This window comes from Mirounga leonina, unplaced genomic scaffold, assembly GCF_011800145.1.
Source record: "Mirounga leonina isolate KUSES-001 unplaced genomic scaffold, KU_Mleo_1.0 Mir_169, whole genome shotgun sequence".
Taxonomy (NCBI): Eukaryota; Metazoa; Chordata; class Mammalia; order Carnivora; family Phocidae; genus Mirounga; species Mirounga leonina.
Window position 1 is genome coordinate 18,598,517 of NW_023270431.1, and position 25,906 is coordinate 18,624,422.

At 38.3% G+C, this 25,906-nt stretch overlaps 1 protein-coding gene across 1 annotated transcript in view; it reads left to right on the forward strand.

The window, feature by feature from the left end:
* EPHA6 (EPH receptor A6) overlaps nt 1-25,906 on the forward strand; it is an 833,709-nt gene that overhangs the window by 800,664 nt on the left and 7,139 nt on the right. The window contains exons 15-16 of the mRNA XM_035015180.1: nt 1,939-2,088; nt 18,183-18,376. Of these exons, the coding sequence (XP_034871071.1) occupies nt 1,939-2,088; nt 18,183-18,376 (344 nt within the window). The remainder of the gene's footprint in view (nt 1-1,938; nt 2,089-18,182; nt 18,377-25,906) is intronic.

Consider the following 25,906-nt stretch of genomic DNA (forward strand, 5'->3'; position numbering starts at 1 on the left):
TGTTGTGTTGGATCATTTACAATATTTCCATTTCTGAATTATTTTTTTCATGTTCTATAATAGCGTTGCTTGGTTTAGTAAATAAAAATATAGGATGCCCAGTTAAATTTGAATTGCAGAGAAACAATGAATTTTTTTTTAGTGGAAATGTCTCATGCAATATTTGGGACATACTTACACACAAAAATATATTCCTTTATGGGACATACTTAGACTAAAAAAAAAAGTATTTGTTATTTACCTGAAATTCTAATCTAAGTCCTGTATTTTATCTGGCAACTCTACTCTGGGTTTAGAAATGAATCCTTCTCTTGCAACTCCCTTCCGCCACCCATCACCCTCTTAAACTACTATCACCGACTTTGTAAATTTAATTTCCTGGCCTTAATTTTGTACTGCCACGAAGCGTGAACACCCCAGACTTCAGGCTTCTGGCTTCCTTCCATTATACTACGATGATAGATGACTATAAGATGCTCAGTGTTAAAACACTCGTTTGGCCCAGCTTTTCCCCGATGATGAAGTATTTACAACTTTATATCAATACCCCATAATACTACTATGATAACATTAGTAGACAGTATGTATTTAATAATGTGGGGAGGAATCTCTAAACCCTAGATTCAGCCACTCACCTGTAAAATCAGGGGATTGAATTCAAGGTATTATCCCCAAGGTTCCTCGCTACAAGTCTTTAAAATGAGGATTCCATTAAAGCTCTCATTTGCCTGGTGAAACCCAATTATTCCCATTTCGGATGAATCGCTTTTCTCTTCAAGTAAATGCTTAGAGATTACTCGATTCATGGCTTCACATTTTAAAGGTGTTAAACCTCACTTCCTCAAGGGCCAGAGAATGCACCCTCTATCGCCTCCCACCCCCGCTCACCGTCACACCGGACTTTGAGCGCCGTGGGCGATCAGATGATGTGTTCATGGAAATGCTGATACTGATGAAACAATTCCATCGCGGAGCTTTCTCGGACAGTTAAAAGATCTGTGTTGCCAGCAGAAGCCATCTCCGCGGTGCGGGAAACCGCGGCCCGGGCGCAGCTCGTTGTTCTCTTCCGCCCTCTAGTGGCGACAGGGGTGCTCTCCTCCGCTCGACTTTGCCGTTCAGAGCGGCAAAGATTTCAAAGACTGTAAATCAAATGGATGAATTGTTTTATTCTTGTCATTACAGTAAAAAGGGATTTATAGAGTGTTTCGAGAGATAAAATGTAGTAAATGTTGATAAAAATTAAGTATAACACAATAGCGGGCTTTAATACCTGAACAATATAGATTAAATTCATGCAATTTCATCTCTTTAATATGTTCAAATGTGAACTTGAACACTGAAGAACAAGAATATAAACTAGCCTAAAGTGTTCTAAAGAAGAATTATCCTTCTCAGGTGCTCTTGTATAATGTTAAAGGATTTTTTAGTTTAAAATAAATGTAATTATAGATAAAAAGGAAAGAGGGAAAGTTCTGATAAACACTGAATTGCAGAGAACATCTCAGTTCTGTATTTAACCATCTATCTTCAATTAAGTTAGAACTTATTCTCATTATTATTTATACATGTAATACGATGTTTAATGAATGTTGAATGATATTTAGTTTTAATGTTCTATAATCCAGAACTTTCTTCAAATGGCATGATAGTGAGTTTAACTGTGTGAATCTAAAGTGAAAATAAATTTCTCCAGTGAATGAAATAAAGTATTTCTGAAGTGTGACTTATTTCCTATTAAAGTTGTTTGCACTGAATAATTATTATAGGAAAAAATATTTCTGACATTTAACATGATTCTGGTTCTCTTATTTTTATTTAAAATGCCAATGCTATCATGCAGTATTTAGATCTTTCTAACAAAAGTTATTTAATTGGACTGCCACTTCATTTTTTAATACACTTGTGAGCCAGCTGAGAAATCTCCAATTTGTTTTCCAGGGTGGGAAAATTCCCATAAGGTGGACAGCCCCCGAAGCTATTGCCTACAGAAAATTCTCCTCAGCAAGTGATGCATGGAGCTATGGCATTGTCATGTGGGAGGTCATGTCCTATGGAGAGAGACCTTATTGGGAAATGTCTAACCAAGATGTAAGTGCCATCAATAGTTAAACTGCCATTTTGTGAGTATAAACACGTTAACACTGAGGAGTAAATATGTCTTTTGCCCTCATTCACATTAGCCCTTCTCTTCCTGAGAATTGTTCAGGGTCTGTGGCTGAGTTTGAGAAGCTAAGTAACCTTCCCCTCTGAGCTGTACTTGGTGTCATAGGGGCCAGTGGATGGGCTTTGTCATGTGAGTACCTGACCCGCATCTTACGGAGTCCGAGACTCCAACACACATTGTTCTGATGCGGCGTCACCGTGCTAAAGCAACAGTCTTGACCTACAAGTAACAAAAGACAAAGAAGAATGTTTACCTTCCCTTTCTTCCCAAGGGCGGTGTAATGCACCACTGCAAAGAGCAAATTAATTAAACTAGATGTTACTTAGAAGAAAAAGAGCAAGTGCTTTCAGGCAATGTGTTATCAATATGACATTTGATGCGGTTGGTTCTTTTGAAATATGTGATCCTTTATGCAATTTCTTTTGTTTCTGTTTTACCTATAAAAATTACCTTGGTGATCAGTGATGTTATACAACAGGAAAGTTAACACACATTTGATCTCTACGACCTCCAAAGAGATAAAAACAGTAGTCAGGAAATGTAAGTACCCTGACAATGCAAATAAGTCTACTGTCAGAACTGAAAACATATTTTTAATTTCACACTTCCTCATCCCAGAATTTGGACTTTGTCCACTCACTTGCCTTCCTCAATGCTAATGGGAACTCACGTCTAATGTGCTTCTGGATGTTCACAGGTTTAAAAAAAAAAGACAATTTAACTATAGAAAATCCCTATACACACTCAGAGTAAAATGATTTTCACATCTCTTTTTGTTGTTTGGTTTTTTTCCAGTTGTTTGCTTGGGCATCATCTCCATACCTCACACCTCATTCATTACTCCATCCCAACCTCAGGTTGTCCAAGTATCTAAAGGACTTACCAAGTAACAAACAAAGTTTTAACACCAGGAATAGAGAAGACTGGATTTGGGTTAGCTCACCACGGCTCTTGGTTCTCCCTGCCAGACAGTGTGACTTTTGAAGCTGAGTCCTGCTCAGTCCTATGGGGGTCTGTTGACTCTGTGGAGAAGGCCAGGTCCAGACACGTACATGGCAGCAGGTTTGAGATCATACACACTGTTCAATCATTGCTCTCCAAAGCACATCCTCAAAACACAGAGCCCACGTGGCTAGGTCCTACAGAGCATCTGCCCTTACGTATAGATTGTGCCCTAACCCACAACCTCTGCTCCACTCCCAAAACTTAGACTTTTGGATCCAGGTCATTTGCCAAGAATCTACTATTCCTCAGGGAATTCTATTTGAAGGACCTCATTGCTTTTTTCTGCCACAGGGCCTTGTTTGGGGCAACTTGTGACCATCTCTCCAGCTCTTCTTGAAATTGAATCTCAGCAGCAGAAATTTGCCCTGTTAATCCCTAAAGGAGCTTTTTTTTTTTTTAAACCTGTTATCCAAAATAATGGAAGCCTGCATTCAGTCACCACAGTTCCTGTTCTACTCTAAGCCCAGAATAATGCTTGCCTACTTATCCTACTTTCTCATGACTGAAGTAGGCCACTCAGACAAATCTCCAGAATAAAAAATCCTTTTCCCAGAGAGTTAGTCTCCACCGCACAGAAGAGCCCTCACTTCAAGTGCCCTTTTTCATTAGTACCCATCTAGCCCTTAACCAGTTCCCCCAGCCGACTTCAAATAAAAAATGCCCAATTCATAGGCTCCAAACATTACAAATAATATACCCTTACCAAGAAAAAGTTGTTGAGCATTCACAGCTGACATACCTATATTTGTTTGCATGTTATATACCAGTACTACCATATTAACAGATTCATTTAAAAATATTTATTGGGTGCCTTCTCTGTTCTAGGAACTAGAAATAGAACAGAGAACAAATATTATACCTGGAAGGGACCAAAAGATTATCTAGTCCAGCCCAAGTTCAACTTGCTTATGAAACTGAGGCATACAAAAGCAACATGTTTTCCCTAGATCATATAGTAAGTAATTTGATGGTGATCTTAGAGGACATGCTAATAAACTTCTAGAACAAGACATGGGCAAGGAAAAGAGAAGAGGAAATAACTGCTTCTTTCTTGGTGGTCTGACATACAGTCCATGTAGCTCCCCACGTAGCCAGTGATGTCTTGCCTTCATGGAGCTCACATTCCAGGAGAGGGGAGACAGACTGTAAACAAAGTAAATAAATAAAAGAGATAGTATTGTAACATGATAATCACTGCTTTGGGGGAAAAGAACATAAAAAAGGGATAAAAAAATGCTAGGGGGTTGATTTTGAATACACCATATATATTGCCAAATACATTCATCAAAGTCATTTCTGTATGGTCATAAAAGTCATAATTAGTTATTCTTTTTAAACATTTAGAAATAACCTTTCTTATAGTAGGATGAGATAAATAAACATAAAGAGAAGTTCCGTTAAGTTTCCTGCCCCCTGGGTTATCATCTTACCAGCTAGGGTACGCTATACCACCAATTTAGTAACCATGGCCACCATTATGTAGACTATAATTCAACCACGAAAGCCACTTAATTTTCAAAGTGCCTCAGCTTCATGACCAATAAATATAATAAAAGGACTGGGTTAGATGATTTTTAATATCTCTTTTAACAATAATAAGCTATGATTTTTATCATCTCTGGAGAAATTATCACACTGTGTTGGCAAAGGAATGATTCAGATGGTTCTTTTCTGAAGTTCAGGACATTCCTGAATCTCTGTGGAGGTGCCAAGAAGGAGATAGGACTTCCACAGAACACAGCAGGTACACGTTTAAGATTCCACAGCACAAGACAGATTTTTTAGGAGAGCAGCCTCTGAGGGGAAAATGTCCAAATGTGTAATTTCCAACATAGACTATCATGTAAATCATTCTTAATTGTTGCCTAGAGAGTTCCCAACTCTGTTGTCGACCCCTCCCTTCTCAGATCTTGCCCAACAGCTTACCCAGCCATTCTGGCCATGGATATTGATGATAGGATGACCATTTAGAGAATGATTCTGTCTATTAAACCTCATTTGGCCACAGATACTGTATCTGGAACCAGAAGAAGCTGCTGCAGCCAGTAATAGATTCCCAACATTAAGGCCATTCTTGTTTGTTCAGGATTGCCAATGCCCACAGCACAGGGCTGAACCTGAACGCTCCCTCCACCCAGAGTTTGATTGTTTTTTGAGGACCAGGTAGGAACTAAGCTGAAAATCATCATCTCTGAGTGGTTACCAAACAGTATTCAAGCAAGAATCCAAAAATAGGAGAACAGAACTTTCTGGGTGAGGGAGGGATTCAAACTCTCGAGGTCCTCAGATCAACACGAGACCAGAGGAAAGTGGTAAGAGCTACAATCTTTTATGTATCTTGTGGCTATTTTTTGCTGCTGATGTAAAGAGTTGAAATTCTGTTTAGTTTAACATATTGGAAGTCAGCATATCTGTAACAGATCCTGTAACCAGACTTTCTGTTTGGAAGCAGAAATAGCTTAATCAAAACTTTCCCAGCTGCTCCTCTCCAAATACTGGTTATTCCCTATTTGTTCCGCATTTCTCATTTGTTTGGTTAAAGTATAGTCTTTTGTTTGCGAAGGTGCATTTTAAATAAAGAAAGTACTATTTTGGACAATAAAAATCCAACTATGTTCTGTTTGAATATTTTATATTTTTACTACATTTTGGTGAGTTTAAACTAAGCTATGGGCTTAGTTAAATACAGAATGTTAACACGTTTTATGATTTTAAATGAGTTTAGGAAATTTCAGATCATTTTTATGAAATAGTTCCTCTATTCTGTAGACCATGGCATATTTTATTACAGTGAACATTTTTTGTAGAATCTGTTTTAGTGAATAATATAATGAGTTACCCAAAGGTCAGCAGTATTGTACATTAGGGAAAGGAAATGAGAAAAGAGTATATAAGATTAGTCCATAAAAGCCCTAACAAACATAACAGCAGGTGCCATCTGCTTAGCTATTCAGCAGTTACTTATTAAACATGTGCCAGTCACTGGGCTGGGTGTGCCTGTGGGGCGGGGATGGAGAACTAGAAAACCCAGTCCCTGCTCTCAAGGAGGCCACCGTGTAGATGAAAAGGTGAAGTTCGATATTCCTAAATCCTAGCCTTGCCTCCCAAGGAGAATGTGCATTCCTCAAGGGTAGTCCTCATGCCTTCTTCTTTTTCTTTTTAATAGAAACAACACTGTGAATGGAACATAGTTTTTGGGTTTTTTTTAATATATGTCAGAAAAAGCATGCATACTCTATTATTCAGCATTCTTTTGATTATAAATGACAAAAACTCAACCCAAACTAAGTTGAATAAATTTTTTTAAAAAAATTTCATTCATGAGACTAAGCAGGTTAGTGGTGCTGAATGCCGGGGATCATGCAGGGTTTTTAGTGCTTCCCTAGGTCCGTTGACCTCATTTTCTCCTACTGCAAAAGTCCTCTTTGTTTTATTCTTTACAGTCCAGGGCTCTGCATTCAAGCTTAGCAACCTCAGCAGAATAAAACCTCTTCCCTCTGTGAAAATTCACAGACAAATCCCAGGGAAGACTCTAGCTGGCTCTGTCAGGGTCCTGCCCAACCCTGAACCAAAACCAGGCCAGGGAAATAGACACTGTGGTTGGACCAGCTAGCTTAACGTATCAGCCCATGCCTTCAGAGGCAGGTGGAGCACTGTGATTGGCAGTTTCCCATAACCACATGCAGTGGGGGGGGGGGGAGTCCCCAAAAGAAAGCAGTTGTGTCACTGGAGATATACTATTTTGTCCTTTTTTGGTATAAATTGTTTTTCAAGAGCAACTTTATTTATTGCAGTATCAAAACATTAACATCGTGCATCACTGTATTCTAGTGAGGCAGCTGGTAAATTGGCAAGATCATGAGAGCTTTGGAGCAAGGTTTCTCAACCTCAGAACTATTGATGTGCTGACATGTTGGGCTGAGTAATTCTTTGTTGCGGGGTAGCGGGACTGCCTTGTGCATTGCAGGATGTTTTGTAGCATCCCCAGCCTTTACCCATGAGGTAGCAGTACCACCTTCCCAGATATGACAAACAAAAATGGCCCCAGACATTGCCCAGTCAGAGATGCAGTACAAAAATCATGCCAGGGAAGAGCCACTGTTTTAAGGCTAGAAAGAGCTGGGTTCAAATCCCAGCTCCACAGTTCACTGGCTGTATTATCTGAGGCAGGGAGGTTAAGCTTTCTTAAGATGCTATCCATATACTCAACTGCAGGGTTCAAAAGAATTAAAGATAATGTAGGTAAAACACCTGGTACATAGAAGGTGTTTAATTAATCAAATGTAATAATCATAGTTTGCATTTTCTGAGATTATTACGAGCCAAGTATTTTAGATTAGTAAGCTCATTTAATCTTCAAAATAATTATCTAAAATAAATGCTATTGGGCGCCTGGGTGGCTCAGATGGTTAAGCGTCTGCCTTCGGCTCAGGTCATGATCTCAGGGTCCTGGGATCGAGTCCTGCATCGGGCTCCCTGCTCCTTGGGAGCCTGCTTCTCCCTCTGCCTCTCTCTCTCTCTCTCTCTGTCATGAATAAATAAATAAAATCTTTAAAAAAAATTAAAAAAATAAAAATAAATAAATAAAAAATAAAATAAAATAAAATAAATGCTATTACTCTCGTTTCTAGATGAGAGAACTGAGGCTTTCTAGAAAGTTTAAATAACTTACCCAAGGTTACTAGCTAGTTAATAGTGGAATTAAAGTTCAAGCCCCTTTCCTACTCCAAAGTTAATGCTTTTACCCTCTAAGCTATACTGTAGAAGTCTAATTTTCAAAGGAATCTCTATACCACAGAGGTTCTACATGATGAAACGAGAGCATCTTTAATTATGTATGCCACTCTGTCACAAGAGAAGTGTTTTTGTTGTTTTCTATTAGCAAAAGAATGCAGATTGACTCGCTATTGTTTGGAACTATAAATCTTTTTTGTAGTGTTTCATGTCTTGATATTAAAAATTTATAAAATGTACCATATTTATTACATTTCTCAAAAGCATATACAGCAGTAGCTTAAAATCAAATTTTAATAATGGACAAATTTAGCCTACTACCCCAGAAACTTGTCACAGATATGTTGAAGGTGTACCGCTCCTTGCTGTTTCCTAGCTTTTTTTTCTTCTTTTTTTAAAGATACTGCTGGGTTATGTTTTATGTTATTTTGATCCAAGTTCAAAGTAATTGTTGTTTATTATACAATGGGAGTACAATGTAATGCTAGGAGCTATGCAAGTTCCAAAGATGATACCAAGGGCACTGCAGTTCTTCCAACACTTACACTGTATAATGCGCTTAACAGAAGAAAATGGAAGCAAAACATGAACAGCAGGCAACATTAAATAACCAAATCCCCACAGAGCTAATATGTAGGGAAAAAATCTAGCATCACATAAATGAGAGGCGACTTGGCTCGAACTAATGATCTGAACACAAGACCAGAGTCTTGGGTTTTGTTTTTTTTCCCTGACATGATGCTGTTCAAAAAAAAACAAAGGCAAAAACAAAAAAACTCCTCGAAGCAGTTTGAAACCCAAATGTCTTATGCGTATAGTATCATTTAGGCATATGCTACTAAGCTAGTTCATTTTCACAAAAAGAGAGCCAGTATTAGGGAACATCTCATTTGAGGCTTACGAGGAAACATAACGCTGCCTCAGTGTTTCTGTGGGGTTTATTCTCCTTAGTTTTCGAAAGCTTTTATGGAATAATAACTTTTGTTTTAGATTGCTTTCTGAAGCTTACCTGAAGAAAAAAATTGGGAGTTTATCTTCAGGGTTTTCTTTTTATAGGTCATGTGGTTGAAAAGAACCTTTTGATCTTATTGGAATTGATTTCTTTTTTCAAAATTTATAAAGGAAGAAAATAACCTTTTACCATATCTCTTGTTTGTCCTCATAATTCTATAACCTTTACAATTACGGGGCAGTATTTCAGCCAAGAATGGTGGATGGGTAGAATCCACTTACCTAGAAATGTAGTATGATTTTATGACTCAGAGAGTCCAGTCATTTCCAATTTTTGTCTCTGATTAGATTTTCCAAACTCTTCTTTATTATGTAATGGTCTTTGTGTAATGATCTGTGTAAGATACAGGAAATTGCTAAAGGCCCATTCCCATTATTTCAACCTTTCCACATTACTGAGGGAATTTTTGCATGTATGTGAATACGTACTATACCAAGGCAATTGTCAAAATGGCCTTCCTTTTCTCAATTTTTCAATAACTGCTACTATCTGTACATAGGCAATAGCAGCATTTTAATTAAATACATACTAATTACACTAGCCTGATGCATGTCTACTAGCATCAAGAGCAATGGGAATATTATGAAAGGCAATCAATCACCATTGTAAATAATTCAAATGGTAAAGTTCGAAGTAGAGGAAACCAATAACCAATATGCCACCACCACAGGGTAATTTTCAATGGAAACTTTTTTGTACCTAAACGACCACAAAGCAAGAAAATATATACATGCCAGTAATGTTTTCATAAAAAATTAATTATACCGTCAATATATTTACATATTGAAATATATTTATAATCTTTAGCTCTTAAAATTTTTATTCCATCTTTTGCTCTCTTTGGAGCATTTACAAAGAGGACATTTTAAAATCCCCCTTTTCTTTGTACTCATCAACTATATTTCCATAGCTTCTTAGTCTTAGTTTGCCAGGATAGTCTGGATGTTTGGATTTTTTGTCTCCCTGCATTTAGAACTCTGTGGGAGATAATCCTTTTCCATGAAGGCCAAATCTAGAACTGGAGGTTACAGAACCTCAAAATGTAGAGATGTTACCAAAGGCCCTGCAGATAAAGACTTCAGTTTCAGTGACTCTAGAAACAGCTTTTTGAGCTAAACACTACAATTGCAAGCATTGAATCCAGTTGTCTTTTCTTCATTAATGAGGAGACAGAGACCTGCCCAACTAATGAGTTTGTTAGTGACAATTTAAGACTTTGATGCAGTTCAGGGGACTCCTTCACTAATGCTCTTTGCATGACTTACAAACTGAAGCATTGTTACATAATTTTAGTTATCTGTCGCCAGTGTGACTTTGAACTGTTAGGGGTAAAAGATTTTCCAAATGGCAAATCTTATCAACAACCTTTAACCTCTAAGAGTCCTACACTTCATATTGTTCCCCATTTTGTCCACTCATTCAACAGTCTCAAAGGTGGTAATCTAGTGAGGACAAGCACTCTTCATTTTAAAAAGGTCCTTGACATTCTCTGGTGAGTTCCAAAAAGTGAGCTTTGGGAACTGCCTTAACAGTAGACTTTTAAGAAATTTTTTATCTTAAAGTTAAAAAGGAAATCTTAGGTTTCCATGCCCTAATGACCTACAAATTACAAATGAGCCTCTGAAAAAAAAATGTTTCTGCCTGTACCTTATTCTTTCACTACTCTGTACCCTTTTTTCTTATTGTACACTGAATTTCATTTGGGTCTTGATTGCCTTCCACTGAATTTTAAATCCTGGATGTTGAAAAATATTGAATAAGAAAATCAGTATAAGATTATAAATGTTATTTCCTTATAACCACGTTTTTCCTTCCTTTTTTTTTTCTCTCCCATGTAGACACAGCCTTTATATTGCATATCAGGAAAATAGATTACCAGTGTTTTCAGCATTATAGTATTACAAATCAAATATCCTAATATATATAAGTAATCATTATCCCAAAAAGGAAGTGTATACTTGGACCCTTTGCTTCACCATCCCCATTCTACCTGAGACTATAGGTTTTCCACAAAGCCATGTTGAATATTTAGAGGGAAGATAGAAATAAAATCATTTCACATTCCATTTATTAATGTACATTTCAGTAGACTAAAATTTTGTGAGTTTCTTTTTCTTTTTTTTAAAGATTTTTATTTATTTGACAGAGAGAGACAGCAAGAGGGAACACAAGCAGGGGGAGTGGGAGTGGGAGAAGCAGGCTTCCCGCTGAGCAGGGAGCCAGACGCCCTGCTCGATCCCAGCACTCTGGGATCATGACCTGAGCCGAAGGCAGACGCTAAATGGCTGAGCCACCCAGGCACCCCTGTGAGTTTCTTTTAAAAGAAAGTACGAATAACTAAATTCAATGTGCTTCTTTTTGGAGATACTTATGTGATTGCCTGCATAGCCTGAGCAGTCCTTGTTCAATGGTATTGTTCAGGGATGTCTCAGCATCTTCATGTTGACTATCTACTTCTTCTTTGCCTTGTTTAATAAAAGGTGCATACTGCCCGCTTTGATTCAGAAACTGTCAACACAATTGGAAAACTCATCTGATTCAGCAAGAGCAGAATAGTCTGCTACGTGCCCCAACTGAGCCTTATGTTGATTCTAGGCTGCTAAAAATTGCGGTGTCAATGACAAGGAACCAGTATGGTCTATTTAGAATAACCAGCCAGGTTTTAGATAATAAATTCTGACAGAATCTAATTCCTTCTACCTCTGCATGGAAATTATTACTGCAGTCATTTCATATTTTTTCACTTTATTTTAATTTTCTTCTTGCATTTTTAAGTAAGGGTTTAACCTTGTATAACTCTTCTCCAAAGGATGACAGCCTACAGCTATCATAAACCAAACTGTTACAAAATTCTCTCTAGTTAATTATCACCCCTTCATATCCTAAAACAATAAACCTCAATTAGTCTTTTAGACAAAGCACCCCATATGCTTCTGGCTCCTTGTCAGTCCTTAACTAAGGAATCAGAAAATACCTATAAAATAAAGCTGCTCACAAAAGACATGTTTATGAAGATAAAGGTTAATATAGGTTTTCTCAAGTTGCCCATAAAATACAGCTTTTATAGATCACATATGTGACCACTGAAGCTCTATTTTTTGACTTGACAAAGCATTGTGCTAGATGCCAGAACCTATGGGAAAAAGAAACAGTTGCTGCTCTTGAGGGGTCCAGCTCGCCAAGCTGAAAGATCACAAGTGTTTTGTAATGGCCAGAGCAAAGGCCTGGACGCAGCCAGAGGTGAGGACTGAGAGCCAGGCTCAAGGCGAGCCGCCACAGAATTTCAGACGTGGGAGGAATGAGATCACAGCGCCACCTCAGGATTGCTTCCGCTGCACTGTGGGAGATGATCGGAGAAGGGAAAGGAAGACAAGTAGACTAGTTAGGAGGCTGTTATCAAAATGGGCAGGAAATCATTTGGAGGGAGAATTTAAAATGGAGCAGAGTTAAAATATATGAAAGGAGTAGAATCAGCATGACTTCAGTTACTGTTGAGCATCAGGGAAGAGAGAGACCCAAATGACTCCTTGATCTCTGCCTTGAGTCACTGCAAGAACAGTGGTACCCTTTGCAAAGGACAGGAATCCCAAAGGACGAATGGGGTAAGTTTTGAACAAAATAAATCTAAGGCGTCTGCATGACAACCTCATAGAGTTCTGTGTCCGGTAGGTGATAGATCTAAACGTCTGCAGAGAAGGCTGAGCATGAGCTGCGGCTGTGGCCGGCACACGTGGGCAGGCGAGAAGGCAGCATGGGGTGTACAAGAGAGTGAGAGAGGCTCAGGATCTAATTCTGGCACAAAGTCAGGGATCTGGCTCAAGATTCAGGACAGATGTTCACTACCACTACCATGATCCAGAGGCTATTAAGATGATAATATCAGTCTGTTTTTCAGGGAATTATTAGCTATGCAATACTGACCTAATCGGTTTATCAGTTTGAGCTTTGGCTTTCTTACCTATAAAATATGCATAACCATACTCACATAATAAGGGAATTTGGGACCTAAATAAAGTGAGCTAAGCCAGAGCGTGGCACATAATAAGCTCTCAAAGTTATATATGTTACTTGAATCTGAAACCAGAAAGCTCATAGGAAACTGAACTCATCATCACTCCAGCCCCAAAATTGTTTCTTCTCCTGTGACCTCTGTCTTTACTAGTTGACCAAGCCAAAAACCTGTCCTGCCACATCTAACCTTAACCCTATCTTGTGTTTCTGCCAAATCAGTCCACTTCCCATATACCACAGCCACTGCCTCCCTCTACTGAGGCCATCCTGATATCTTGCCTGGATCATTGCAAGCCTCATTCCTGGCCTCCTTCTCCTTCCAACATGCTCTCCACACTGAAGCTAGAGCGAGCTTCCCAAAGGCAAATCTAATGTCATTTACTTGCTAAAACCCTTTTCTCTTTGCAAAAAGTCATTTGTAGCCAATGTACAAAATCACTCATGATCCTAAGAAATATAGTTTTTACTTAACCTCCCAGCCTTTGAACAATAATAGAGCCTTTGAAGGCTATATTCTAGCTGCACAAATCTTTCATTCTCTGATCAGGTCCCATCTCCTCCCTTCAACCTATCCAGTTGACCCTGCTAACCTTCTACATTTCCTATGAGATCCAGCTCACCTCCACCGAGAAGGTTAGGTTAGGCAGTTCTTCCACATACCCCATAACTCCCTGTTCAACTTGGCATTTACAATAGTCAAACTCCCCAGTCTTCTTCACTAGATTATATGTTTCCTAAAGACAGATACTTCTTACCCATTTGTTACCTCTTATACATAGCATGCCCAATAGTACATGTTATGAGAGACTATGGACTCTGAGAAACAAACTGAGAGTTCTAGAGGGGAGGGGGTGGGGGGATGGGTTAGCCTGGTGATGGGTATTAAGGAGGGCACGTATTGAATGGAGCACTGGTTGTTATACGCAAACAATGAATCATGGAACACTACATCAAAAACTAATGATGTAATGTATGTTGACTAATAACATAATAAAATAAAATTTTTTTTAAAAATAGTACATGTTAAATGGTTAATATATATCTCTTTGGATGAATAAATTTAAAAATCCATTAAAAAGATGTCTTTTAACCATTTTGTGGATCATATTGCTTAAATCTCTTCTTCTGGCTCCCTCAAAGCTAGAATTTTTAGGAGTGCAATCTTGGGCAAGTTAAACCTCTCTCTATTTACATTCCTTGTCTGTAAGATAGGGATAACAATAATACCTACCTCACAGGGTTATTATGAGGATTAAAAGAGTTGATACATGTAAATCATTTAGAACGGATACCTGGAAGTATCCAAGAGTTCTCACTAATAGCTGTTATTGTCACTGTTGTTACTGTTGTTACTATTATCCTACAAGGACCCTTTATGTATGACACCTGACATGATACAGGGCTCAACAAATTTTACAAAGTCACAAGTTAAAAAATTAAGGAAATGTAAAAGTCAGAGGTCAGCAAGAAGAAAAGGTCACTGTCCCCACAGAAAAGCATCCTGTGGCCAGAAACACCGCTGAACTCATTATGGGTGAAGGTTCCAGACAAGGGACCACACTCTCCTTTTACAGGACAATTATGAGAGCAATTTTGTCAAAGAGAATATGAACAACCCACTTGGCACAAAGCAGTCTGCATTAGGCGTTAATTATTTACAGGAGCTGTCTAGGAAAGTCAACTAAGGACCATGAAGCCACTGGGAAATAGTAACCCCTCTAGACAGGAGGAAGAAGCCACCAGTCTTACAGAAAGCTGAGTTTGAGTCCAGTCCTCCTCTCCTGGAGAATAGCAAGCCCCGGTCTCACTCATCATTGTCCAGGCAAACCAAAGTGAGATCATGAGATCATTTTGGAGAATGCTGCTTGATGCACCAATTTTTGATTAATACTTCTTTCCTTCAGAGGGGATTTCAAATGCTGCCATGCTCATAATTTGAATCCATCTTGGGTAGTTTAAAACTTCAGGTTTTCTAAGAATCTGCTGCTCTATCAAAACAAATCCAAAAATTTCTTCTAATAGCTTTGGTTTTGTTCAATAACATTTATTAATGTGTCAGGCACCATACTAAATGATGAGAATGTAAAATCTACAGACATAATTCCTGCTTTCAAGTATGTATAGCCCTAGCGGAAAAGCAGATGAATAGTTACAATACAATGTAATAGATGAAATAATAGAAATGTGTACAAGACTCAGAAGCATTCAGAAATGACTCTGTTCAGGCTGAGATAAAATTTTGCAAACTATGAAGTAAGTATGTGTTTGATTTACCCAGAATATAAAATTTAAGATCCGAATAAAAACAATGAAGTCAAATTACCAGGTGCTATGACAAAAGGTAACATGGAAATCACTCCTAAAATCCTGTTAATTGATATAAAATTGGAAAGGAGGATTTATCATGAGAACTGAAAAGCATTTCTGGGGAATGGTCAGAGAAGAAGTTTGGAAGCTACTGGAACTCAGTTTAAATGCTAGCTCTGCCATCTAGACTGTGTCAATTTAGGCAATTTTCCTAACCTCTCTGAGTCTAAATTTTTTTTCACTTAAGAATAAGGACAATAAGGGGCACCTTGGTGGCTTAGTCGGTTAAACGTCCAACTCTTGATCTTAGCTTGGTCTTGAACTCAGGGTCATGAGTTCAAGTCCCAGGTTGGGCTCCACTTAAAAAAAAAAAAAGAATAGGGATAATAACAACTATCATATTGAGTTATTTTAAGCAGTCAATGAAGAAAAAGATGCAAATCACCTAGCACATGATAGATACTCAATAAAAGCAGCTAATATTTTTTTCTCAAAATATAACCTCACTTGTCATCTATTTTATTCTATGCACTTATAATTAGGTAACTGTGGTAAATCAACTAGAGTGCTCTTATAGGGTGGGATTTTAAAGTCTTTTTATAATGGAATTCTATCCTATTTCTTAGCTACTTTTCAGAACTATCCACAGTAGTTTTATGCTATACAAGCATTTTACATATATCCTGTTTTACTAAAATGTGTTGCAAAAGGTCTTAAAATCCAAGCCTAGTTGGCAGCAAAAATAATCAGGAAACAGATAAGAAAAAATCCTGTTCGGGCGCCTGGGTGGCTCAGATGGTTGAGTGTCTGCCTTTGGCTCAGGTCATGATCCCAGGGTCCTGGGATCGAGTCCCGCATTGGGCTCTCTGCTCCTTGGGAGCCTGCTTCTCCCTCTGCCTCTCTCTCTCTCTGTCTCTCATGAATAAATAAATAAAATCTTTAAAAAAAAAAAAAGAAAGAAAAACTCCTGTTCAATAATGGGATAAAATGAATACAAAAATGCTAGTATCCTGACAGGTTAAATGTTCTGGTCACAAAGACACTGATGGGATTAGGAGAAGTTCCCTATTACCAGAAAGCTAAAGCTTAGCAGTTAAGAGGTTCTTGTAGGCATATTATTGCTCCTTTTTGCAAACTGCCTCTAGCATGAATTATGGATACTTCAGAGTCCTGTCAAATAGTGTCAATTAAAAAAGAAAGTAAGATGTGTTTTTCGAATTACAGAAAGTGTGTAGCTGATGCAACAATAAAGAGAGATCTCCGGTTAGCAATCTTAGCACTTGCATTTTTGTATTTCTGTTGTTGATGGAGGACAGTGATGAGGTTGAGTTGTGCCTGTCTTTAACTATTAGTCTGTTCCTCAACTGCCCATCTCAAAAATGGGGAATGGAGCCTTTCCTTTTTCTTTCTCCCAGAGATGATATAAGAATAAAGGGTCACATGATGGGGCACCTGGGTGGCTCAGTTGGTTAAGCAGCTGACTCTTGGTGTCAGGTCGTGATCTCGAGGTCGTGAGATCGAGCCCCATGTTGGGCTCCACACTCAGCGCAGTCTTCTCCAGATTATCTCTCCTTTCCCTCTGCTTCTCTCCCCACTCGTGCTCTTTCTCTCTATAAAATAAATAAATAAAATATTTTTAAAAAGATAAAGGACCACATGAATACTTTGAACACATCATAAAAAATAAGCTATATAAATTCAGAATTGCATTATTGCATTATTGCAGTATACTATATTGCATTATTAGGAGATTCCCAGGTGGGCCGTAGATGAAATAGATGACTTTCCTGCCTTATCCTATATATGATTTCCTGAGTTCAAAAAAAAAAAACACCTTGTTGTCATCATATTGTTACCCTTAGCTCGGCTTCTTATAGAGATTCCTTTCCCTAGAGCCTCTCTGTCCTATATAGTAACCACCAGCCACACGTGGCTATTTAAATTTTAATGAATTAAAATGAACTAAAACACAAAATTCAGTTCCTCAGTCTTATTAGCCACATTTCAAGCAGTCAACAGCCACATGTGACTACTTGCTATCATGTTGGACAGAGAGAACAAAAAGTTCTATTGGAGAACGCTGGCCCCGAGGATATGCAGACTTGAACGATCCTGTTGCGCGATGTTCTTAGGCCAGCCACCGATAACATTTGAAGGATTGAATGACCTTAGAAGTTCTGAGAGGACTTCATAATCACATCGGGGTCAGACTAAGGGAAAGGCAGAAGTAAGCAAAGAGAAATTAAATAGGCAATAAAGAAGGAAGAAGGAATGATAGCCAGCAAAAGAATACGTACTGACATTATTACAAAAGGATAACAAATGACTCAGGAGTTCAGTGCTTCAACAGAGGTACAATTTTACTTAACACATTTGTCACATGTGGCTTGCATAAAACGTACCAATCTTATGCTGACTTTCTGAAGTCCTAATTGGGTTTTGAAACGTTCCAGCTAAATCACACAGGAACTATTTCTCGAAATCGTGATGAAACTTAACCTCCCTTCTGAATACCACATGTTTAAAAATGTATTTCCCTCAAAGAGATGTCAGCAGATATTAATGTAGATACTTGCAACTTTTATATTTATCTTTGTTTGGGCTGCTTGTACCCATAAGTTTTCATGCTTACCAATATTTTGTCTTCTACTTCCTGTATAAAAAGGAATTATTGGGGTGCCTGGGTGGCTCAGCCGTTAAGCGTCTGCCTTCGGCTCAGGTCATGATCCCGGGGTCCTGGGATCGAGCCCCACATCAGGCTCCCTCCTCAGTGGGGAGCCTGCTTCTCTCTCTCTCTCTCCCCTGCTTGTGTTCCCTCTCTCGCTGTCTCTCTCTCTCTGTCAAATAAATAAATAAAATCTTTAAAATAAAAAAGGAATTATAACTTAGCATATGTTGTGTTATTTGTCCCAAAAAGTAAGAAACTAACCTGTGTGTGTTTGCATTTAGGTCATTCTGTCCATTGAAGAAGGTTACAGACTTCCGGCTCCCATGGGCTGTCCAGCATCTCTACACCAGCTGATGCTTCATTGTTGGCAGAAGGAGAGAAATCACAGACCAAAATTTACCGACATTGTCAGCTTCCTTGACAAACTGATCCGCAATCCCAGTGCCCTTCACACCCTGGTGGAGGACATCCTTGTGTAAGATGCATACTGTTGATTTTCTTCTCCTCGACGGTTATTTCTTTCAGGCTATAGACAAGACTAACAGGTAGAGAGGAGAAAGTTTACCATCATAACTGTCTAGTTTTTGACCTTTTAGAATATTTTATACAAACCATGTTTTATTTATCAGCTGTGAAAAAAACAATGAACATTTTTAAATGGGTTTTTTGTCTTAAGAAAACAGATTCTCCTTTTGTTCTCTCCGTATCTAATTTCTCTGAGTTACTTTCGTTATATTTTTTTTCTTGTGGGGGTCTTTGGTATTTGTATATCCTTTCTTTATTTACTGATCCTGCCTTACCTCTGTAAGTAGGATTTGTGTGTATCTGTAGCTTTTTTAATTTTCTTGTCCATTCTATGTTCTGTCCCTCTATTTGAAATGGCAAGCAAGACAGGGGCAATTTGTGAATCAGCCAGGAGTGAGGATGTTTCCTGCTGATATGATCATACCCAGCTGTTGTTACTTTCCATTTCTAAAACCAGAAAAAGACAGATGACAAGACAAGAAAATGAAGGCACTCATATACCATTTTATAAAAGTCAGTAGAGTTGAGAAGATCTACTCACCTCTCTATAAAAAGCAATTATAAGAAGAGGAGAGTAGAAGGAAAAAAAAAAAACACTATTACCTATTTCTGAAAAAATTACATTTAAAATAGTATTGAATTGAGAATATATGTATTTAGGCCAAATTGGATTTAGAAATAACCAAAGCATTTCCAAAGCTCACTTTCCTAACTCAGGGGACGGCCAACAGAATATACAGATGTTCAACTTTAGATCACAGGTTCAAGTCAGTGCAGGTTTTTTGTGACAATAAGGCCAAAGGCTCTTCAAGGACTACTTAAGCAGGCCCTCAGTTCACTGCAGAGCACATAAGAGTTCACCTCTAAATCACTAATTGGCAGCCTCTGTAAAGTGAAGCCAAGCATGAAATAGCTAGAGATTAAACTATTACTCTAGCCCATCTTCCCTAAAGCAGTCCAACAGAGGAAGCAGTAAAGGGCGGCGGGGGCCAGCGGGGGCAGGGGGGGAAACGACTTAGGATTTTACATTAAAGGGCACCCAATGAAGGATTTTAAGCAAGAGAATGGCAGGATCATATTTGCATTTCTAAAAGATAGCTCTAGAGCTGATTTAGACTGAGTGCAAAACAAGGAACAAGACTAGAAACAGACAGTTGTATGTTTACAGAAACCCAAGCTAGAAAAGATTAGGGCCTAACTCATGAAATGGGAATAAGTTTGGGGTCAGGAGGTAAGAGGATGGATTTGTTCTGAGGCAAGGAGAACAATGTGTCTTGGTCATTGATTGAATATGGAGCGGGGAGGAGAGAAAAGAGTCAAGGATTCTGTCAAGTTACTTTCTTAGACAACCTGGCTGATAATATTACCACTAAGAGAGAAGAAGGATAGGGTTTTGGAATAGAAATGAGACCATTTCAAGTAAGCTGAATTGAAGATAACTGTGGGGCAGGTAGGTGGAGATGTACAATAGGCAGTTATATTTGTAGGTTGAACCTCAGGTGGAAAGATCTGGGCTGAAGATTTGAAGATCATCAACATAGAGACTATAGCTGAAGATTCACACATAGTTGAGATGGCCCATGGAGACTATAAGGTATGAAAATTAACAGAGGGAAAGAGGGAAGGGTATTCTCTGGAACACCAAGATTTAAGAAATGAGCTGAAGGAGAGTACCCAAAGGAGACCAAGAAAGAAGAGCCAGACCGGTAATAACAGAAGTCGGGAAAGAGCAGTGTCATAGAAGCCAAAAATGGGGAGAGTTTCAAGGAGTGTAATGTCCAAGTCTTCACAAAGCTTCAGCCAGATAAAAAGTGAAGTGGGCCCATCGAATTTAGCAGCAAAGTGGTCAGGTATTTATGGGCAGCCTTAGCAAGAGCATTTGAATAAAAGTGTGTAAGACAGATTGCAATGGAGCAGCAGTAAATATGAGGTCAGAGAAAAGCAGTATAAAGTACTAAGAAGCCTGTCTTTGAAGGGAAAGAGAAGTAGTTAGAGAAAATGTTTCTTGGTTTTTGTTTTTATGGTTTATTGAAGAGATGGGCATGCATTGACATTGAAGAGAAAGAGCTAATGCAGTGAGTGTGCATTAGTGGAAAAGAACTTTGGTTATCTATAAACTGAACTCATTTAATCTGAGCCTCTCATTGTGGTATAGGGTTAACGGACCCCACAGCCAGTGCCCATCAACAGAGCTCTCGAACTGTTCTATGGCTGTAGAAGCAGGCAGGTAAGAGCCTTCTTTTTGAAGAAAAGCAGATAAAACAATTTCTTCCCTGCTTTTTCAAGATTATGAATAGTTGGAAAATACTGATGAAGACTCTAAGATGAGAAAATGACAAAAAGTCAAAATGATCCAGAGGTAAAGTCAACATGAGGGCTTGTGTCACGGGGCCAGAAGTGTGTGGTTTAATGGGATGTGCAGTCATGCTGTGGACAGGCCAGCAAATGGCAAGTTGGTGATGGCACCACCCCACACTGGCAAGAGTTGGGTACTTGATATAAAGTGGGCAGTTTGATTCGACTCTGAAGTCTAATATCTGGGAGACCAAATGGAAGTTTCTGTGACTGATTTGCTATCCTTGTTTCTGACAAAGATCTATGTGCTAGTATTTTCTGCCTTTAATATGCTTTTCTTGGAGAAACAAAGGGAAACAGAGTTCCACGGGTACCATGACTGAACTGTTATCACCATTCTTATTTTCACAGCAGCCTGAGTGGGTTACCCCTGTCAACCCCTACACCTCCAATGCCATCCACCCACCCTGTCCCTGATCCCAGAGAGCTAAGGCTGTTTAAGGGGAAGAGACATGGTGTGAAGGATAGCGATGTTAGCTGAAGAATGTGTGGTTTGTTTTATGCTTATAAAACTGTGGCACTGTCCATCCCCCGTGTCCCAAAGCCCAGTCATCTGTCTTAGTGTGATGTTGGATTAAGGAAACATGACAGAGTAGAATTTCAATCTCTCCACCCATTTCTCTCTCAAACAGGTAAAGGAGTTTAAGGGTAAAATCCACAGCAACTCTGATTAAACTCACCTCTACTCATTAGACTCTCGAGTATCCCCAGCCTCCCAGGGTTCTCTCACACTTCTATACTGACATGACTCTCCCATCCACTAGGTCCCCATGGTTTTTATTCCACTCTAATTGCTTTTTTCTCAACAATTCACCTGAGAAGCTTTTATCCTTTCTCTTGACAGAATAGTAAAAGGGGAAGAAATTAAGGCAACCAAGGGGGAATGAGGAAAGCTGTGATACCCACAGCTCAATAATTTTATACTAGCATATTGGAAATTTCATAAATCTTGTATCTGCAATTTCTCCTCTCAAAAGACAGAACACCCAATAGAAAAAAAAAAAAAAAAGTTGGTCAGAGAAAGCACTGGAGCAGCTGTTCCGAATAATGCTGATACTCTTGTGCCTGGCACACTCCCATGGGGATATTCAGAGCTCTGTGCACTTCTTACCTTCTCTCCTACTCAAGAAAGTATGTGGACGTATAAGTGAACATAGCAGTATTATAAGTATAATTTTAACTCTGGTTTTTAAAAAATTTGCAAGAGTACCTTATTAATATAGGTAGTCATCCTTTCATAAATGAGAATTTCAAACTACATTCTACAGTGTTGCCTTATAACCTCCTCTTTAAAGTATTTGTAGCTGTCACATGGTGCACAGCCCCTGGGGGAAAAGGCCCACTTTGAGACCAAGTCTATGTGGAGAATGGTATCAGGAGCAGGGCCTAGCCATGACCTTTGAAACGCCTCTCACTCCCTTTCCTCTGACCCTCGTGATAAATGCGGTCACTACTCTCAACCCCAAATCAAGCATATTCCCATGGAGTCCATCCAGGCTTACATCTGAGCTGCAGTGGTTTAATAGCATAAAGTAGATTGATGACTGTATGAATGTTCCTTCACCCAGCCCGACCCTCCCCAGCCACATTTATTCGCCAACCTCTTCAACTCTCGCCCCTGATTCCTCCATACACTGCAGAACTAGGTTGAAGTCAGTTGGCCAATGCCTTTTTGGACAGGGCAACCATGTAATGGGAAAATAACACTTTTCTCCAGTCCCTGCCTTAGATCCCCAGCACTCACAAAAAATTTTTTTACGGATTATGGGCTCTTTGATGACATCAGCTAAAAAAGTGGCATCCAGGGATGGGCAGCAGTTGACCAGATGGACCAGTCCATGACAGTCACTTGCTTCAGAAACTGTGCTTTGCACAGGCCAAGACACTTAGGAACATTCTCACTACCCAATGGGCCATAGTTAGGGATCTTAAAATATTTTAGCTTTTAGGAACTGGAACCACCACTTTCCTTAGTACACATAAATTTAATGTTGAACTTTCAAGTACTTGGCTACCAGTAATGTGTGAATCATAAGGCAGAGAAAAGTTCAAACCAGTATCATAATTAAGAACCTCTGCTTTAGACAACCACAAGTAAACTTTATAAGACTAAATGGTACTACCTCCTCCATCCAATTCAGAAAGCACCTATAATGCTGCCTTCTGAGGGCAATAACTTTCAACAATTGGATATGAATTTTTCCATTCCTTTTGAGAAGATCTTGCTCAGTGCTGTCTAGGCTATGCATAATCAGCACTTGCCTAGCTGTTTATACCAGGTCATAAACAACTTGTTTTAATTTCCATAACTAGAACTTCTAATGATATTTTCCATGAGAGAGAAATGAATGACTAGCCAAAATTAGTGTTGTAATTGATTGATTAGCAAAACTTTATAGAAGGAAGACAGAATATTAAATATTCTAATATAATACTGTTGTTAATACCAATACTAATACTGATAAAAATTCCAATATATGTATATCATCAATAATAACTATCACTGCCATTTGTTGAAAACCTACTGTGTTTCAGTTATTGTACTAGGCACTTTTATCTATAAGGTCATTTAATCCACACTATTATTATCCCCATCCCTCAGATAAGGAAAGAGAGACTCAAAGAGTAAAGCAAGTAATTAGTGGATAGGGCATTTTAACAAGGTCCACCCACTGGAAAGCCCTTGTTCTTTCCACCACACAATATACAATTATGCAAAATAGAAAGATTCTTCCCAATATGGCACTGTTTCAGAAATATGATTATAGGGAAAGTGCTTTTTTTTTTTTTCATTCCCACATAGATTTTCTCTGGACTAATCGGACTTCATAGATGGGGTATATTAAAATCCCAAGAAGAATTTGTAGTGGAGCACAGCCTGTTATTTTATGTTCTACTAAGCAAATACAAGGATGTAGAGTATATGCCCTCATTCATGGGAATAAGTAGCAAACTAGTCAATATATCCCCTCAACATCCTCCTACAATGTTCAGCCACTTGAAGAACATTACTTGAAAAAAAAAATGTAGTAACTACAACAAAATAGAGAAATGAGGAAAATATGGCAGCAACACAGCTCCAGATTTACATCCTCAGGCATTTTGTAGATTGAATTTTTCCAGTGTTGGCAAATATATGCTTTCCTTCTTTTCCTTGTTATGGTAACATTACTAATCATCACAACACTCTTTCCCACTGAGCCCAGATGCTGCCATAGCATCCTTTTTAAGACCATATTTTGACAACCATTGCCAATGAACTGTAGTTAGCATGTGATAAGAAATCCATTTCTGTCCCTATATTATTTTCTCACAACAATAGCCTTTCCTTGAGGTTCAGTGATCTATCACTCTGGCTATCGGAACAATGTGCTAGGTACTCAGAATTATGGGAGATTTTTAAGCAGTATTATTCCTACTCTGTGTCTATCCCTCCAAATGTTCAAACACATCTACAATTTTAAAATTTTCATTCCTTCCTACTTTCTGCTAGTTATCATCCTTATTATGAGAATTAAATAATCATATCAATTAAAAAAACTTGAAGACTTACTGAAAATAAAAGGCTGATGAAAAATAATTCATTCTCCCAGTTTAACACTGTGGAGAGTCCGATTGTTTGGAACCCTGAAATATTGCCCACAAGCATAAAATAGTCACAAAATATATGGCATGGTTCTATGCATTTGATATTTTGTAGCATTTTGAGTAAAATTATACCTTAAAATTTTTAAAAGAATTCAAAATTCTTTTATTAATTTAACTCGTGTTCAAGTTTACTATCCAGCCTAACTGTAGAGAGGGCAATGTTTTCTTTTTTATCTGATTAAATAAATTCTTCCTTCAAAGTTTAGGTAGACAGTTTGTATGTTATTTATGGATTAACTAAATAGTGTGACGTGTAATCCCTGAATTATAAGATCAGAAACGCATGTAAAAGCAGTGATATTGAATAAGTTGAATACTGCTGCTGTGGTTCTAGGTCCCTTCATCCTGGGCTACCTCACGCCACCTATAACTGCCTCTCTCTCCACTCTGAAACCTACAAAGGCAGGGATAAGCAAACACCATCAATAGGTACTTACTCTTCAATTCAAGGGAACTAAATGAAACTAGATCTTTCATCATGAGTCAGCCATTATGTCATGGACCAAACTTTTCTATAGAGAATATTTAAGTCTAAATCATCACTTATTTAATAAATTCCTATAATACTTCCAGCATTGTGCTAAGGCCCACAGAAAATAGAAAGATATATGAGATATGGTCCTTGCCATCAGGGAATTTTAACTTACTCTTTTAAAAAAATTCTTCTGTCTTATGGAATTTTCCCAAAGAAGTAATTCAACTGAAGCAAAAAGATACATGTTATAAGACTGCATAGTCATCTGTAATAAAAGAATGTTGCTAGCCACCTAGGAGCCCAACTTCAGGAAATTAAAATTATTAAGCATCAATATGTAGAACATTATACACTCATTTGATTAATAGTTATGAAAACTACTAAAACATGCAAAGTATTAATAAATAACTGAAATATAGGCAATGTAAAATAGAATGGACCTAATCTGTGCAGTTCTGCTAACCATATATAAATGTAAGAGCTGTGGGTGGGGGGGAAGTTAAGTTAGAGTCGTAATAAGAGAAAAGCCTTTAAGCATGTGATGGCTTCATATTAAAACGGGATCTTACTTTGCAATAGTGTGTCTCAAAATATAACCTTTCTTGAATCATTTTTAATAAATGTATTATTATATATTTGCATGATAAATATAAAACATGGAAAACTTTTGAGGATAAAACCTTCTTGCTTTTTCCTGGAAGTTTTGGTATCTATTGCTTACCTATATAAGAACTTTCTAAATTAAAAGACTAGTATTGGAGCAGCTGGGTGGCTCAGTCAGTTAAGCATCCAACTCTTGGTTTCAGCTCAGGTCATGATCTCAGGGTCCTGGGATCAAGCCCCACATAGGGCTCAGCACTCAGCAGAGAGTTTGCTGGAGCCTCTCTCTCTGCTCCTCCCCTGTAGGCATGCTCTCTCTCTAAAATAAATTAATGAATCCAAAAAAAGAAAAAGACTAGTACAATTGTGAACTCAAAGGGCTCATTAGAGTAAAAAATTATT